The sequence below is a fragment of the Delphinus delphis genome, chromosome 2, assembly GCF_949987515.2.
Source record: "Delphinus delphis chromosome 2, mDelDel1.2, whole genome shotgun sequence".
NCBI lineage: Eukaryota > Metazoa > Chordata > Mammalia > Artiodactyla > Delphinidae > Delphinus > Delphinus delphis.
This window is the reverse complement of record NC_082684.1, coordinates 134951031-134967641: the sequence shown is the minus strand read 5'-3', so window position 1 is coordinate 134967641 and position 16611 is coordinate 134951031. Positions and strand designations below refer to the sequence as shown.

Below are 16611 nucleotides of genomic sequence, written 5' to 3'. Positions count from 1 at the left end.
TTGGTTTATATTTATTTTTAACAATGTTCTTTACATAAGTGCCTAAATTGATTAACTTCAAGCATAGGTAGTCAGGTAATACAGAAGCATGACAGACCTGGCATTATCTCTTGAAAGTTGCAAAATTAGAACAAGTTCTTTTACTTTTCTACACTTCACTTTCCTCATCCATAAAAATAGGATTACCTCAGCAGCTTTTTGGTTAAGATTAAATGAATTACCATTCATGAAAACACCTAAGATAGTGCTTGGCGCACAGTAGGTGTTTTAAACAGGTGTTAATTTTCTTTCCCTATCATTGTGGGATTAAAATAGATGTACCTATTTACTTACGTATGTTGTTTGCTTTCTACATCTTTTTTTTTGTTTGTTTTTTTCCAGAACTATTCCATGGCAGTATATCTTGTAAAACAGTTGTCCTCAACAGTTCTTCTTCAGAGGTTACGAGCAAAGGGAATAAGGAATCCGGATCATTCTAGAGCTTTAAGTACGTATGATAACTTTATTTTATTTATGCAGCTGAACTATTTTGGTAAAGGTTAGAATAGTGTTTTTCAACTCAAGAAATTTTAGGGTTTATTTTTTTTACTAGAGCTTGTCATAGTGGATTAAAACACTGAAAACTTTGTTTTGTGAGCTAGAGTAATTCAAGGCTTAAGAGTAGTTTTAGGGACTTCCCTGGCAGTCCAGCGGTTAAGACTCTGCGCTTCCACTGCGGGGGGCACGGGTTCGATCCCTCATCGGGGAACTAAGATGCCACACATTGTGTGGCGGGGCCAAAAAAAAAGAGTAGTTTTAATATCTTTGTCATGACGTATATTTTATAGTTTATATTTTACTGATCTTAAAATTAACTTTGTAAAGTCAGTACATGAATACAGAAGAATATTTTACCAAAGCTTCATAAAAATAAATAAGTGTTCAGGAATTCTAGGAGATGGAAAGGAAATCTTGGCATATATTTTACAAGAGTTATTTTATATTTAAGGTTTATCCAGGAAAAATGTCCAAGGATATGTGATGACAACATCCCTGCATTAACAAAGTAAAAAGAGAGTCAGTGGGGTGGTAGATATAATAATGAAGTAGGTTCTGCTTTTAACCAGTTATGTGGCCTTGGAAAGTCAGTCTACTCGTACTCTGAATCTCTTATTCTTCATCTGTAACAAGAAGTTTATACCACATCATAACCTAAAGCTCCTTCAAAATCTAGGTTCTTAGGTAGGAATAACTAGATGGTTCCTTTTGTTCAGGTGAACTTGAGAGGTAGCAAGGGGCACATTGACTCTTCTGGCCTCAGTGTTTGAGGCCAGAGGTTGGTGGCCTTTCCAAAGAGTTGAACTAAGTTCTTCCTTTATTCTCTTCTTTGTGAGAGATAGATGGATCGGGGGATGGGGATGGGCACTTGGAGAACAAAGCTTTTACAGATGGGGGTTCGATAGCTACCCTTTAAGGATTCTTGATGTGAGTTGATTAATGAAGCCCACTATCAGATTTGTAGTTAGGAACATTCTGGTAGAAAGAAACTAAGGTAGTAAGACCACCTTTCCTCTTGTTTCCCTTTGCGACATAGCTTTTATCTCTTTTTCTAACCTGTTTCTATGCCGGATATAAAGATCCCATTACCTCTGAATATCAGTATACCCTCAAGAGTTCATTGAAGGATTTTTCTGTATAAAAAGGGTCCTTTTAAAATTGAAAATATTCTGAGTCAAGAGGAGCACACTAGTGGCTAATGCCTCTGTAGGCATTCCTTGATAGACAGTGGAGAGCTAGAGGTCTGGTTTGAGGTCTAGGGCAGTGGAAGCACCTTTTGGCAAGGACAAGGAGATGAGTGGGGGATCCTGAAAGAAGAGGAGGGACAGACACCTGCTTTGAAGGAGCACACAAGAGAAGAATTTTTCTTTTTTCACACTCCATTCTGGTCATTCTCCTGAGAATCTTCGTATTTGCCACATAGCGTTAGAATTTCATTTAGTCAGAAAGTATTATGGAATTGTGTGAGCCTGTGTAGAAAAGGTCATACCAAGAAATAAAGCTGAAAGCTGATGAAGCTGTTATGTTGCATAATAATAATAAGGCAAGCTGTCTTTGCTCAAGCTGTAAATTCTTCTCCGCTTGCAGCTGTGGCACCATCTGGAGGGAGAGTGGGAAGGTGAGCCTAGAGTTATTTTATTTGCTAGAACAAACCACTGTTAGGCACTGTTAAGCAGCAAAAGCTACTTAATTCAAAAGTGGTTTATTTCATCTCTAATAAATCCTGGAGGTGGAGAGTAGTTGCAGATTGGGTTGGATTTTTGTGGAACTTTGTATCTTATCTTGTTGGCTTGGGGAACCAACAAAAATTTAATTTGGATCCTACCAATAAAACATTTGTCATAATTGACTAAAGAACAGATTATTTGCCTTTATGCTATCTCTAAAGAAATAAGTTACCCAACAAATTAATTATGTAATTAAAAGATTGTGTGAAACAACTTGACAGAAGAAAATGTTGGTGGGTTTCTCAGATATTTTGTAGAATCAAATTACCCACAAATATGTTCATTGTAAGTCATTCTTAATCTTATCAATGAATTCTACTGGCAAAATTTTATTAGTCAAATCAGACATTATTCTTGAAATAAAGTCAATGGTATTTAGACTTTTCACAGAGAAATCCACGCTGATTCATTTGATTTAGTAGATTTTTGTATTGTGGTTTCCATCTTCGTGTAGAGTTGTCCCCTCACCACTATCACAAAGCAGTCCTTTACTAATTCTTGGTCAAGTTCCTGTCTCCTCTTCTTTTTCCCTTTAGCAATCACTTTAAACCTTAGCCATACTTAAACAATATTCCCCCTCTTTCAACACTGTCAGCGCAAGAAAATCGGTGCTATAAGATGTGACTTGTCTAAATTGCCCATTTCTTCCTTAATGTCACAAAACTACTTTTCAACTTATCTTCATTTGTACCCATCCTTATTTATTCTCTTCAATCTCAGGAGGAAATGTCCCGTTTCCTGCCCAAAGTTAATTTTTTATTCATTTATTCTTCTCATTCAAGAAATTGTATTAAGAGTCTACTGTGTTCCAGGCACAGGAGACTGTAGCCTTAAACAAAACACATACTGTCTCTGCATCCGTCAGAAGTTTTGCAGTCCAGTGGGAAAGACAGAATTAAATGATTGTACAAGTCATTAGTGAATTACAGTTGTGACATGTGTCTTAAAGAAGAAAGACAGGGAACTCTGGAGGTAACAGCAGGAGAACATAGTCCTCTCTGGTGCTGTGATGTTTAAGACACAATTATAAGGATGAGAAGGAGGTAAGCCCCAGATGGGAGGAGAATATGCCAAGAGACAAGGCCAGTAGAGTTGAAGTGGAGAGAACAAAGGAGGAAAGTGGCCAGAGAGATAGCCATGGGGTGAGTTCATATAGATGATATGAAGACAGATGATAAAAAACCCTTAGAGGATTTTTAAGCAGAGTGGTACGATCAGATATGGGCAATAAAACGTTCACTTAGTAGACTGAATTGAAGGGGAGCTAGGCTGTTGTAGTGAGGCCAATTAGGAAACTGTTGTACAGATAAGAGATGATGATGTCTTGAACTGAAGTAATGGTGATGGAAATAGAGAGAAGTTGATGGTTTGAGAGGTGTTAAAGGGGAGAAGTGGTGACTACGTGTGGGGAGTGAAGAAAAAGAAGTGAAGGAGTTCTAGGTTCCTTACTTACTAGGCACCAGCTTACATGGTAGTGCCATTTACTGAAATGGAAAACAGTGTTGAAAAGATCCGGTTGCAGGCGCAAGATCAGAGTGCACTCTTGGACTTTTGGTATTTGAGATGTCTATGAGGCATCCAGATGGAGATGCTCAGAAACAGCATTACGAGGCCTCTCTGCTCACTTATCTGCTCTCTGTCCTGTATTTTCAGTTCCTTCCTCCGCTCTATAGGCTTTCTGTCAGCCTTCACTGTCGAGTCTTTTTCATCCTTTAGAAAATACAAAAGCAAGCTACTCTCTAGATAGAGATCTGTGTTCCTCCTGTTCTCATCCTAGTTTCTTCAAAGAGTCATCTAAACTTCCCTTTCTACCTCCTCACTGCAACCCATTGTGAACTTTTAACTCCCATCATTCCACTGAAACTGCTCTTGCAGATGTCACAAGTGACAATCTGATGGCCAGATTTAAAGTTTATCTTTTCAGTTTATGTCAGATATTTTTGCTGCATTTCATACCAACAACTGTCTCCTTGAAATTCTCATCTCTATTTCTTCTCAATCACTTGCCTTCAATGGATACTCTTAAGGGTAGTATCCTAAATGTTTGTTTTCCCTGGGTTTTTGTCCTTGGTCTCTACAAGGACATACATACTTTCCCTAGAGATAATCACATTTACTCTTGTGGTTTAAATTAGCACCAACTCCCAAATACATATTTTCATTCCAGACCTTCCCCTGAATTTCAAATGTAGATACCCATAGCTAACTGTCTTCACTGAAATATACCACTGGTTCCTCAGATTCAAGTAGTGAAAACTGAACTCACTAAGTTCTATCAGACATAAACCCTAAATATTTCTCAACTCTGTTGAGCTCTCTCTCTCCCTACCATCACTGACCTCATTTAAGCTCTCATATCCTGCCTTTATTTTAAAAACCTATTCTTGAATTATATATTCCTCTCCTTTCTTGCCCACCCCCCTTTTTGTTTTTTTGCGGTACGTGGGCCTCTCTCACTGTTGTGGCCTCTCCCGTTGCGGAGCACAGGCTCCGGACACGCAGGCTCAGCGGCCATGGCTCACGGGCCCAGCCGCTCCGCGCCACGTGGGATCTTCCCGGACCGGGGCACGAACCCGTGTCCCCTGCATTGGCAGGCGGACTCTCAACCACTGCGCCACCAGGGAAGCCCATTGGCCCCCCTTTTTATATCTCTCTTCTGGTAGCAATCTAAGTGATTAATACAGATCTAATCTTACCATTTCTTTGCAATCCATGACTTCCTAACACCAATGGGATAAAAACTCCAACTTGTTAACATGACTTAAACATATAGCTTTCCATGGTGTGGCACCTGCTTATTACTTTCCGGTGTCATCTGTATTCATTCTTCTTCTCATTCTTTTTACTCCAAAAATAATGAATTCTTTTCTTTTCTTCAGTGCTTTGCCAGTATTGTTCTCTGTGCCGCAGACTTCCCTGTTACCTACTTTGCCTAAATTCTAGTTATCCTTCATGTTTCACTTTTTCCAGGAGGTATCTCAGAACCCCCAGAGTTGATGCATTGACTTTGAGCTAGTTTCCATTACAGCACATTAGAGAAGTATCTTTGCTCTCTACTAGACTATGAGTTCCTTTGGGCAGGAACTTAATCTTATCTTTCTTTGAATTCCTAGTGCTTAGCTCAGGGCCTGGCACATAGTAGATCCTCAGACTTTTGTTAAGTAAACTGATGAAAAGAGTTCTTGAGTAAAAGATCACATCTCTGTGCCTCTGTTTTCTTGCTTATAAAATGAAGTATTGGACTTAATATGTTCAATTGTTTACAGCCTTAAAATTCTAAAAAGGAGGGCTTCCCTGGTGGCGCAGTGGTTGAGAGTCCGCCTGCCGATGCAGGGGACACGAGTTCGTGCCCCGGTCCGGGAAGATCCCACATGCCATGGAGCGGCTGGGCCCGTGAGCCATGGCCGCTGAGCCTGCGCGTCCGGAGCCTGTGCTCCGCAATGGGAGAGGCCACAACAGTGAGAGGCCCGCGTACCGCAAAAAAAAAAAAAAAAAAATTCTGAAAAGGAAAGACATTTTTTTGAAAACCTAGAACAGCACTAATAGAACACTCTGTGGTGATGGAAATGTTCTATATCTGCACTGTCCTGTGTGATAGCCACTAGTACTATGTGTCTGTTGAGTACTTGAAATGTGGTAGTGCAACTGAGGAACTGAATTTTAAATTTAATTAAATTTAAATATGGCCACATGTGACTAGTGGCTAACTCTCATAGCACATGACAACAGGGATTTTCAAAGATTAATTTTAGTAAATTAATCATCATATAGTAAAATAGTAAAATACTGTTACGGCTGCAGCTCACAGTGACACCAGAAAACCTGACTGAAAGATTTACCCGGTGTTGGTTGATGCAGCAGGATGAATATTGATGTCTTATTTTTATTTTTCACTTTCTTATGAAATTTAACATACTGATTCCCCCCCACACCTTTCTTCTTTTTTTTATTTTGGTTGTGTTTATTCAAGTATAGTTTACAAGCAGTAAAAATTCACCTGTTTAAGTGTACAGTTTGATGAATTTGACAGGTGTATGCAATCATGAACTAAATGCCACAATCAAAATATGTAACATTCTTCACCCCAGAAAGTTCCCCTGTGGCACTTTGCATTCTGTCTCATCTCCTTACCCCCAGTTCTTATAACCATTGATGTGATTTCTGTCTCAGTGGTTTTTTCTTTTCCAGAACTTGAAATCCCACAGCATGTAGCCTTTTGTTTCTGGCTCCTTTTACATAGTATAATGGTTTTAGGTTCATTCATGTAGTTTGCTCTTCTTTATTATTGAGTAGTGTTCCATTTATCTGTACTGTAATTTGGGTATCCATTTATCAGTTGATGGACGTTTAGATTGCTTCCAGTTTTTCGTTATCATGAATAAAGCTGCTAAAACATTTGCAGTTTGCATATGAGTATCAGTTTTGTGGACATACGTTTTCATTTCTCTTGGGTAAATACTCAGGACTAGGATTGCTGGGTCACATGATAAATGTATAGAAAAGACGTTGGCAGTTTCTTATAAAGTGCATATTCCATTTTTGCATTCCTACCAAGAAGATTTGAGATTTAGAGTTTTTTCCCCATTCTCTCTAGCAGTGGATATTGTCAGGCTGCTTTGATTTTAGCCATTCTGGTCACTGTGTAGGTGATATGTCGTGTGGTTTTAATATGAACTTTTCTAGTGACTAACGATGTTAAGCATCTTTTCATGTGCTTATTTGCCATCCTTACAGCTTCTTTGATAAAATATCTATTCAACTTTTCCCTGCATTTATTTTATAGTTTGTGCTTTTTGCATACTATGAAATCTTTGTCCAACCCAAGGTCACAAACATTTTACTTGTAGAAGTTTTATTGTTTTATTCTTTGATCTAGGTCTACAGTTTATTTTAAATAAATTTTTGTGTATGATGCAAAGTAAGCTTTAGAGGTTCATTTTCTCCCCATACGGATAACAGTTGTTCCATAACATTTCTCGAAAATACTAATTTTTTCTCCATTTAATTACCTTGACACCTTTGTCAAAAACCAGTTGACCATAGATGTATGAATTTATTTCTGGACTCCATTATCTCCCATTGACCTATTTATCTATCCTTATACCAATAACACAGTCTTCATTACTAAAGCTTGATAGTAATTCTTGAAATCAGGTTGTCCTCCAACTTTATTTTTCTTTTTCAGAATTGTTTTGACAAATACAGTATATTAAAAGGTAATACATAGGGATCAAATAGAGTTTGTTCCAGGAATATTAGGTTCATACAACATTCAAAAATCTATCAATATAATTCACCTTCTCATCTCAGCAAACAAAAAAAGAAAAAATCATGTGATCGTCTCCATAGATTCAGAAAAAGCAGTTGGTCAGATTCAGTATCCATTCATGATAAAACTCAGCAAAATAGAGAGAAGGGGGCTGCTTCAATGTAATAAAGGGTATTTACAAAAAGCCTTTAGCTAATATCATATTTAATGGTAAAAATCTTCACCCCTAAGAATAAGGCAAGAATATCTTTCTTAATGCCTCTATTCAGCATTGCCCTTAAGATCCTATTCAGCACAATAAGGCAAGAAAAAAGAAGCATACAGATTAGAAATGAACAATAATTATTGTCTTTATTTGAAGATGACTTCATTGTATAGAAAACATCCAAAAAATCTACAAAAAAGCTACTAAAGCCAATGTGTAAATTTAGCACGGTTGCAGAATACATGGTCAGTTAATAAAAATTGTATTTCTACTAGCTGTAAACAACTGGAAATTGAAATTCAAATAATAAGAATTTTAAAAATATGAAATACTTAGGAATATGTTACACAAAATATATGCACAATTTTATGCTGAAAACTATAAAACATTGGTGAGAGTAATTAAAATAAGACCTGAATAATGAAGAGATACATCATGTTAATGGATCAGAACACTCAGTATTGTTATTGGAGAAATGTCAGTTCTCTCCAAGTTGATCTGTAGGTTAAATTCAATCCAATCAAGATCCTAAAGTATTAAAAATATCTTTACAGGAGAGAATTGATTGAGTCTATAATGGCAAAGGTGAAAAGCGAAGTTGTTTTTTTTAAATAGAAATTAATAAGCTAATTCTAAAATAATTTCAGAAAATTCTTTCACCTCTGAGAGAAAATAAACATACAAGTCACATTTTATTTTAAGTTGTGATAACTAATATTTATTTAGTATAATGTTAGGTTATTTTAAAGCATTTTATTTGTATTAACTCATTTAATCCTTACAACAATGCTATGAGGTACTGTTATTATTCCCATTTACAAGATGAGGAAACTGAGGCATGGAAAAGTTAAATGACTAAGGCTGAATTACAGCCTAGGCTGGCTCTAGATCCTGTGCTCTGAACCACTACCTCAGATTGCCTTTACTTTTTCATTTTTTTTCAAAGTACTAACACTGAACTTTGTTTTGCATAAGGCTGATATTATGATCTATGATATTGCTTCATTTAACTCGAAGTTTAAATAGATAAGATGTAAAGTCAGTTACTGTTCCCATTGCTGTGTGCGTGGTGGGTGTTAGGGAGTGGTTGGTGAAGACATGCAGAATGGTTAGGAATCACATTAGAATTCTATTTACATGTTTGTTTTGTATGGCAATTGTCACCTTTAAAAGGATACTGTTTGTTAAATGTATCTTTATAAGAAAGGTTGGAGTAACATTGGGTCTATAATGGCAAAAGCATACTTTTCATAATTTACATATAATATTAATTAGCATAAGTGATATGATAACTATATTTTCCAAACTAAAACCCACGGATTGTGTGCCTTTTTAGATGTGATAGACAGCCTATGAGTTATATAGACTGTAAAAATTTTGAATTTCCAGGCCATAAAATGATTTTTTAGTCTGTCATCAGAATCACATCTGGAGCTTTTTAAAAACTACTTATTAGTGTCCCTCTTCCCCATTTTGGTTCAGTGGGCAGTTATAAGTTAGAAAGCTCTATAGGTAGTTCTGATGTGCATCTTAGTTGAGATCCACTAGTTTATGGAGGCAGTTGAATAGAATATCTAAGATTTGGACCATCTCAAAAAAATCCAGACTCTGTGATCATCAAGTTTAATAAAGGCAGAATTCTTAATTCTTTTTTTTTTTTTAGTTCTTTTATTTATTTTTGGCTGTGTTGGGTCTTCGTCGCTGTGCACGGGTTTTCTCTGCTTGCGGCATGCGGGGGCTACTCTTCGTTGTGATGCGCGGGCTTCTCATTGTGGTTGCTTCTCTTGTTGCGGAGCATGGGCTCGAGGCACGTGGGCTTCAGTAGTTGTGGCACATGGGCTCAGTACTTGTGGCGCACAGGCTCAGTAGATGTGGTGCACGGGCTTAGTTGCTCCGCGGCATGTGGGATCTTCCCAGACCAGGGCTTGAACCCGTGTCCCCTGCATTGGTAGGCAGATTCTTAACCACTGCGCCACCAGGGAAGCCCAGAATTCTTAGTTCTTATAAATAGTTACCAGTTCAACAGACATCTGAAACTGTTCTTCCTTACCCAAGTACTTTTCCCCTTTCCATTTCCTTGTATCTTTCTTTCCTTCCTCCCTCCCTCCCTCCCTCCCTTCCTTCCTTCCTGTCACATTCAGTTGTGCCTCAGCTCTGAAATTCTATGATTGACTCCACAACTACTCCACTTGTGCCCCCTTACACATATAGACTTTAAAGTTATTCTGGAACAGCTTCTAAAATTATTGAAATATTACGTTTAGGCATTTCCAGTCTCACTTCTGTGCTGAAGTTTAATTAAAGTTCTGAGGTTTTCAGAAGTAACATGTCTCAGGTTTTCAGATGAGAAGTATAAAGGTCCTTGTTGGGCTTCCCTGATGGCGCAGTGGTTGAGAATCTACCTGCCAATGCAGGGGACACGGGTTTGAGCCCTGGTCTGGGAAGATCCCACATGCCACGGAGCAACTAGGCCCGTGAGCCACAACTACTGAGCCCGCGCGTTTGGAGCCTGTGCTCCGCAACAGAGAGGCTGCGACAGTGAGAGGCCCGCGCACCATGATGAAGAGTGGCCCCCACTCACCACAACTAGAGAAAGCCCTCGCACAGAAACGAAGACCCAACACAGCCAAAAATAAATAAATTTTTCTTTTTAAAAAAAGGTCCTTGTTATGTTAGACTGACTGAGAGTAACAAAATAGCTTCAAAAGTAAAATTACCAGTGCCTCCTCTCTTAAGAACCATAGGAAATTTGAACTGAGAAGATGTAGAGATTATCTAGTGTAGGCTGTTATTTTCCAAGAAGTAAAATTAAGCTCAGAGAGGAGGACTGACTTGCCCAAGGTAGCATAATTAATTAGGTTATGGATAAATAAATATAAAACTCAAATAATCATATGGTAAAAAAATCAATTGAACTTTTTTCTTTTTATAATTTGAAATTAGAGTTAATGTGTTTACAATAAATATTTGTATTATGTGAACATTGTAAAAACTTATACATGTTAGTTTTATAGTTTTTTATTAGTTTCTTTTAAAATAATATTGTCATAGTTTAAAAGAAAGAAAATCTTTATCCAGTATCTTAGAGTTATAAAAGGAAGATGGTGTGCCATCAGCTGAATATATTAACCTGCTATATAAATTTCCTTTATGTTAGTGCAATGCAGTTTTTGTTTTGTGGGTGAGAAATAGGAGACTTACAGGAAATGTAGTCAGTCTATAGATATGCAGTTGTTTTCCTTCCTTTGCTTATTGTAGAGATTATGAACCTTATAATTTTTATCTTTTCATTCGATTGGAAAATAATTGAGCAGATTATTTTTGAGTTCTTTTTTTTTAAGTTCCTCATTCTTTTTCTTATGTTGCATCGGTGATGTATCTTTAATAAACTTCTGTTTGTTTGTTTTCTCTTTGATGAATGTCAGTTAAAGAGAAATTGACTGCGGATCCAGACAGTGAAATAGCTACAACCAGCCTGAGGGTTTCTCTACTATGTCCAGTAAGTGTTAACTAATATTTGCTCTCCAGGAGGCTTAATATACATTTTCTTTGGTTATTAAGTATTTCCAGTATTTAACAAGTTCTGTTAAATTGAAACATGCCCACTTGTTTGTTAGAGTTTATGAAAAGTAAAAGACATCATGTAGTCTTAGGATTTGAAATCTAAACAAATATATGTCTATAAAAATTTTCTACTCTTAGTAAGTTATATTTAAATATTGCTTGTGGTTATTAAATGCCTTTCTCTCAGACTTAAGTGTAAAATCTCCACATAATGCATTTTATTATCTTAGTATATTTATTAAAATTTCATTTTTTAAAATAGTATACTTCTGAATAAAAATCTGGCCATGATTATTCACACATTCAATTTAACCATTTTGCCAACAATGACTATTAACAACAATTAAAAACTATTCTGTTTAGCCTGAATAATTGAATTGGTTATGCATATAAAAATCAACTAGAAATGTTTTTAAACCAGAAAATGAGATCAATTTCAGTCATTTCTACAAAATAAACATAAGGCTCAAGACATACCGAATGATTAAACTGGTAGTGGAAAAGTTTCCAAAAATGTGTTAAGGTTTATTTCTTAACTAGTTTGATGTCAGGTCCACCAACAGTAGGAATGGTAGTTGAATGATGCTTTCATACAAAAATATGTGAAAAACTGAGAGTAAATTACTTTGATATTTTGATTGCCTTTTCTGTAATTAATCAAATTAATCATATTTAAATTGGGGGACAAAGTATGGAAAATAAGAGGACTCAGCTCTTTCCTTATTTGCCAGGATTGTTCAGGCAAGCCTGATATTGAAAGCTTTTAATATTGGAATCCTGCTAATCTGAGATGAAGTTATTTATTCTTAAACAAAAAATTTAAACAAAAATTAAGTGTTATTTGTCTTATATCTTAGTCTTTTATAATTTATAAAACCTCAAACAATATGAAAAAGTCATTAGCTCATGAAGTAGTTTATAATAGAGTACTTTGCATAGCTGTTTAAAAAAAATCTTTTTTGTTTTATAATTGCTAAGAGAACTCCTGTTCACTATTAAACGTCTATAAAGTACAGAAAAAAATACAGCGAAGTTAATAAAAATCACCAAATGTATAATTTTGTATATATTCTTCTATCTTTTTATTCCTTACTGTATAGCCAGTCATTTTTATAGGGAAAGTATTTTGACTCCAGGCTTTTTATATTATTACTTTAAATTGTTAAATTCTTTCCCAAATATATAATGCAGTCATTGACAGAACTAAAGGGAGAAATAGGCAGCAATATAATAATAGTAGTAGACTTCCATACCCCACTTTTGGTTGTAGATAGAACAGCCAGACAGATGGTCAATAAGGAAACAAAGGACTTAAACAACACTGTATGCCAATTGGACCTAACAGATATATACAGAATACTGCACCCAACAAAGCAGAATACACATTCTTCTCAGAACACACAGAACATTCTCCAAGACAGAGCACATGTTAGGCTACAAAACAAGTCTTAATAAATTTAAGATTAAAATCATTATGAAGTATCTTCTCTGATCACAGTGTGATGAAACTAGAAATCAGTAACAGGAGGAAAACAGGAAAATCCACAAACGTGGAAATTAAACAATACATTCTTAAACAACCAGTGAGTCAAAGAAGAAATCACAAGGGAATTTAGAAAATATCTGAAGACAAATGAAAATAAAAACACAATATACCAAAACTTACAGGATGCAGCAGAAGAGGGAAGTTTATAGGAGTAAATGCTTACATTAAAAAAGAAGAAAGATCGCAGATCAACAACCTAATCTTATACCTCAAGAAACTAAAAAAAGAAAAACAAACTAAACCCAAAGTCAGCAGAAGGAAGGAAAATAGAGAGATTAGAGCAGAGATAAATGAAATAGAGAATAGAAAAACAGTCCAAAAAAATCACGAGACCAAGAGTTGGGTTTTTGAAAAGATCAACAAAATTGACAAATCCTTAGCTAGACTAAGAAAAAAAGAGGGAAGTCTCAAATAGCTAAAATTAGAAATGAAAGAGGAGGCATTATAACTGATGTCACAGAAATTAAAAAGATTATAAGACACTACTGTGCCAACAAATTGGATAACATAGAAGTGGATAAATTCTTAGAAACACATAACCTACCAAGACTGAATCACGGAGAAATAAGAAATCTGAACAGACTTATAACTAGTGAGGAGATTGAAGCGGCAATGAAAAATGTCCCAACAAAGAAAAGCCTAGGACCCTATGGCTTCATTGGAGAATGCTACCAAACATTTAAAGAAGAATTAACACCAATCCTTTTCAAACTCTTACAAAGAATTGAAGAAAGAATACTCCTGAACTCATTCTGTAAGGCTAGCATTACTGATCCCAAAACCACACAAGGACACAACAAGACAAGACAAAATGAAACAAAAAAACCTGAGAAAACTACATACCAGTATTCCTGATGAATATTGATGCAAAAACCGTAAACAAAATACTAGCAAACCGAATTCACCAGCACGTTAGAATGATCATACACCAGACCAAGTGGGATTCATAGCTGGAATGTAAGGCTGGTTCAGCATACAAAAATAAATCATTGTAATATACCACATTAACAAAATGAAGGACAAAAACCACATAATCATCTCAATCAATGCAGAAAAAAAACTTGACAAAAACATTTGACAAAATTCAACATCATTTCATGATAAAAACACTCAGCAAACTAGAAATAGAAGGAAGCTTCCTCAACATAATAAAAGCCATATATGAAAAGCCCACAATGAACATCATACTCAATGTGGAAAGACTTGAAAGCTTTTCCTCTAAGGCCAAGAACAAGGCAAGGATGCCCACTGTCACCACTGCTGTTCAGCATAGCACTGGAAGTTCTAGCCAGAGCAATTATACAAGGAGGAAAAAAAAGATTGGAAAGGAAGAAGTAAAATAATCTCTGTTTGCAGATGACATGATCTTTTATGTAGAAAACACCAAAGATTCCACAAAAAACCCCAAAACAAACCTGTTTGAATTGAATTCAACAAAGTTGCAGGATACAAAATCAACAGTCAAAAATTAGTTGCATTTCTATACACTAACAGTGACCAAACTGAAAAGGAAACTATGAAAACAGTCCCATTTACTATAGCATCAAAAAGGATAAAATATTTAGGAATAAGCTCAACCAAGGAGATTGAAAACTATAAAACATAACAAAAAAGAATTCAGAGAAGATAGAAATAAATGGAGAGATATCCCATAATTATGGATTAGAAGACTTAATATTGTTAAAATGTGCATACTACTCAAAGTGATCTGCAGATTCAGTGTAGTTCCTATCAAATCCCAATAGCATTTTTTTGCAGAAATACAAAAAAAAAAATCCTTAAATTTCTGTGGAATCTCAAGGGACTCGAGTAGCCAAAACAATCTTAATGAGAACAAAGTTCCAGCCCTCACACTCCCTGTTTTCAAAACATCCTACAAAGCAGTAGTAATTAAGATGGTGTGGTACTGACAGAAAGGTAGATAATATAGACCAATGGAACAAAATAGCCCAGAAACAATATGGTCAAATGCCTTTCTACAGGAGTGCCAAGACTATATAATGGGAAAAAGATGGTCTCTTTAGACAGATGGCATTGGGAAAACTGAATATTCACATGCAAAATAATGAAGTTGGACCCTTACTTTACACCATATGTAAAAATTAACTCAAAATGGATTAAAGATCAAAACCGTAAGACCTTAAACTGTTATGCTCTTAGAAGAAACATGGGGGAAGGGCTTCAGTTGAATCTGGCAGTGACTTCTTGGATATGACACCAAAAGCAGAGGCGAGCGACAAAAGCAAAGACAGACCAATGGGAATACACCCGTTGGTCTTAAAAACTTAAAACCTTTTCTTGCCAGAGGAAACAGTTAACAGAGTGAAAAGACAACCTAGGGAATGGGAGAAAATAATTTGAGAATTTTATACCTGATAAGGGGTTAATATCCAGAATATATAAGGAACTTCTGCAACCCAACAACAACAACAAAACAACCTGATTAAACATAGACAAAGGACTTGAATAGACATTTCTCCAAAGAAGGTATACAGATGGCTGACAAGCACATGAAAAGATTAACATCGCTAATCATTAAGGAAATGCGTATCAGAATCACATGAGATATCACTTCACACCCATCAGGATGGCGCCTATCAAAAAAATCAGAAGATGACAAGTTTCAGTGAGGATGCCACAGACACTGGAACCCTTGTAGACTGTTGGTGGGAATGTAAAAGGCAGCCATTATGGAAAAACAGTATGGAGGTTCCTCAAAAAGTTAAAAATAGAATTAACATATGATCTGTCAATTCTTCTGGGTATATATCTAAAAGAATTCAAAGCGGGCTTCCCTGGTGGCGCAGTGGTTGAGAGTCCGCCTGCCGATGCAGGGGACATGGGTTCGTGCCCCGGTCTGGGAAGATCCCACATGCCGCGGAGCGGCTGGGCCCGTGAGCCATGGCTGCTAAGCCTGCGCGTCCGGAGATGGAGCCTGTGCTCTGCAACGGGAGAGGCCACAACAGTGAGAAGCCCGCATAATGCAAAAAAAAAAAAAAAAAAAAAAAAGAATTCAAAGCAAGATCTTGAAATAATTTGCATACCCACTTTCATCACATTATTCACAATAGCCAAAGGGTGGAAGCAACCCAAATGTCCGTCAAGAGATGAACAAATACAGTATAAATACATACAATAGAATATAATGTATGGAACGTGAAAAAAGAAGGAAATCCTGTCATATGCCATGTGGATAAACCTTGAGAACATTACAATAAGCAAAATAAGCCAGTCACAAAAGCATAAATACCGTATGATTCCACTCATGAAGTATATAAAGTAGTCAAAATCATGGAAGCAGAAAGTAGAAAGATGGATCCAAGGGCTGGGGGAGGGCAAATTGGTGTAGAGTTTCAGTGTTGCTAGATGAAAAAGTTCTAGAGATCGCTTGTACAACAGTGTGAATATACTTAGCATTACTGAATTGTACACTTTAAGATGGTTAAGGTGGTAGGTTTAATGTTAATGTTTTTACCACAATAAAAAATATTGGCCAGGGGGACATGGGGTGGATTCTTAAGTAATCAGATGTTATAACAGACTATGGTGTAAAGGAATGTGGTATTTTTTAACATTTAGAAAAATGGTTCACAGACCAGCTAAGTAGAGGGTGGGAAGAAGACAAAGTTTTTTTTTAAGGTATATACCTCTCATACCCTCTTTCCTCCAAACACCTATTTATCCACCCTCCCCCTTGACATGATTCCTTGCCGCCCCATTCCATTATAAAACACCAGTTCAGAGAACATGAGAAATTTAGGAA

At 36.3% G+C, this 16611-nt stretch overlaps 1 protein-coding gene across 2 annotated transcripts in view; it reads left to right on the top strand.

Moving 5' to 3' along the window:
- PIAS1 (protein inhibitor of activated STAT 1) overlaps window positions 1-16611 on the top strand; it is a 122586-nt gene that overhangs the window by 86628 nt on the left and 19347 nt on the right. For both annotated transcript variants that reach the window (XR_009518462.1, XM_060005707.1), the window contains exons 7-8: window positions 382-487; window positions 11164-11237. Coding sequence is in view for 1 of the 2 variants with exons in the window: in XM_060005707.1 (XP_059861690.1) it covers window positions 382-487; window positions 11164-11237 (180 nt within the window). In the remaining variant the exon portion in view is untranslated. The remainder of the gene's footprint in view (window positions 1-381; window positions 488-11163; window positions 11238-16611) is intronic.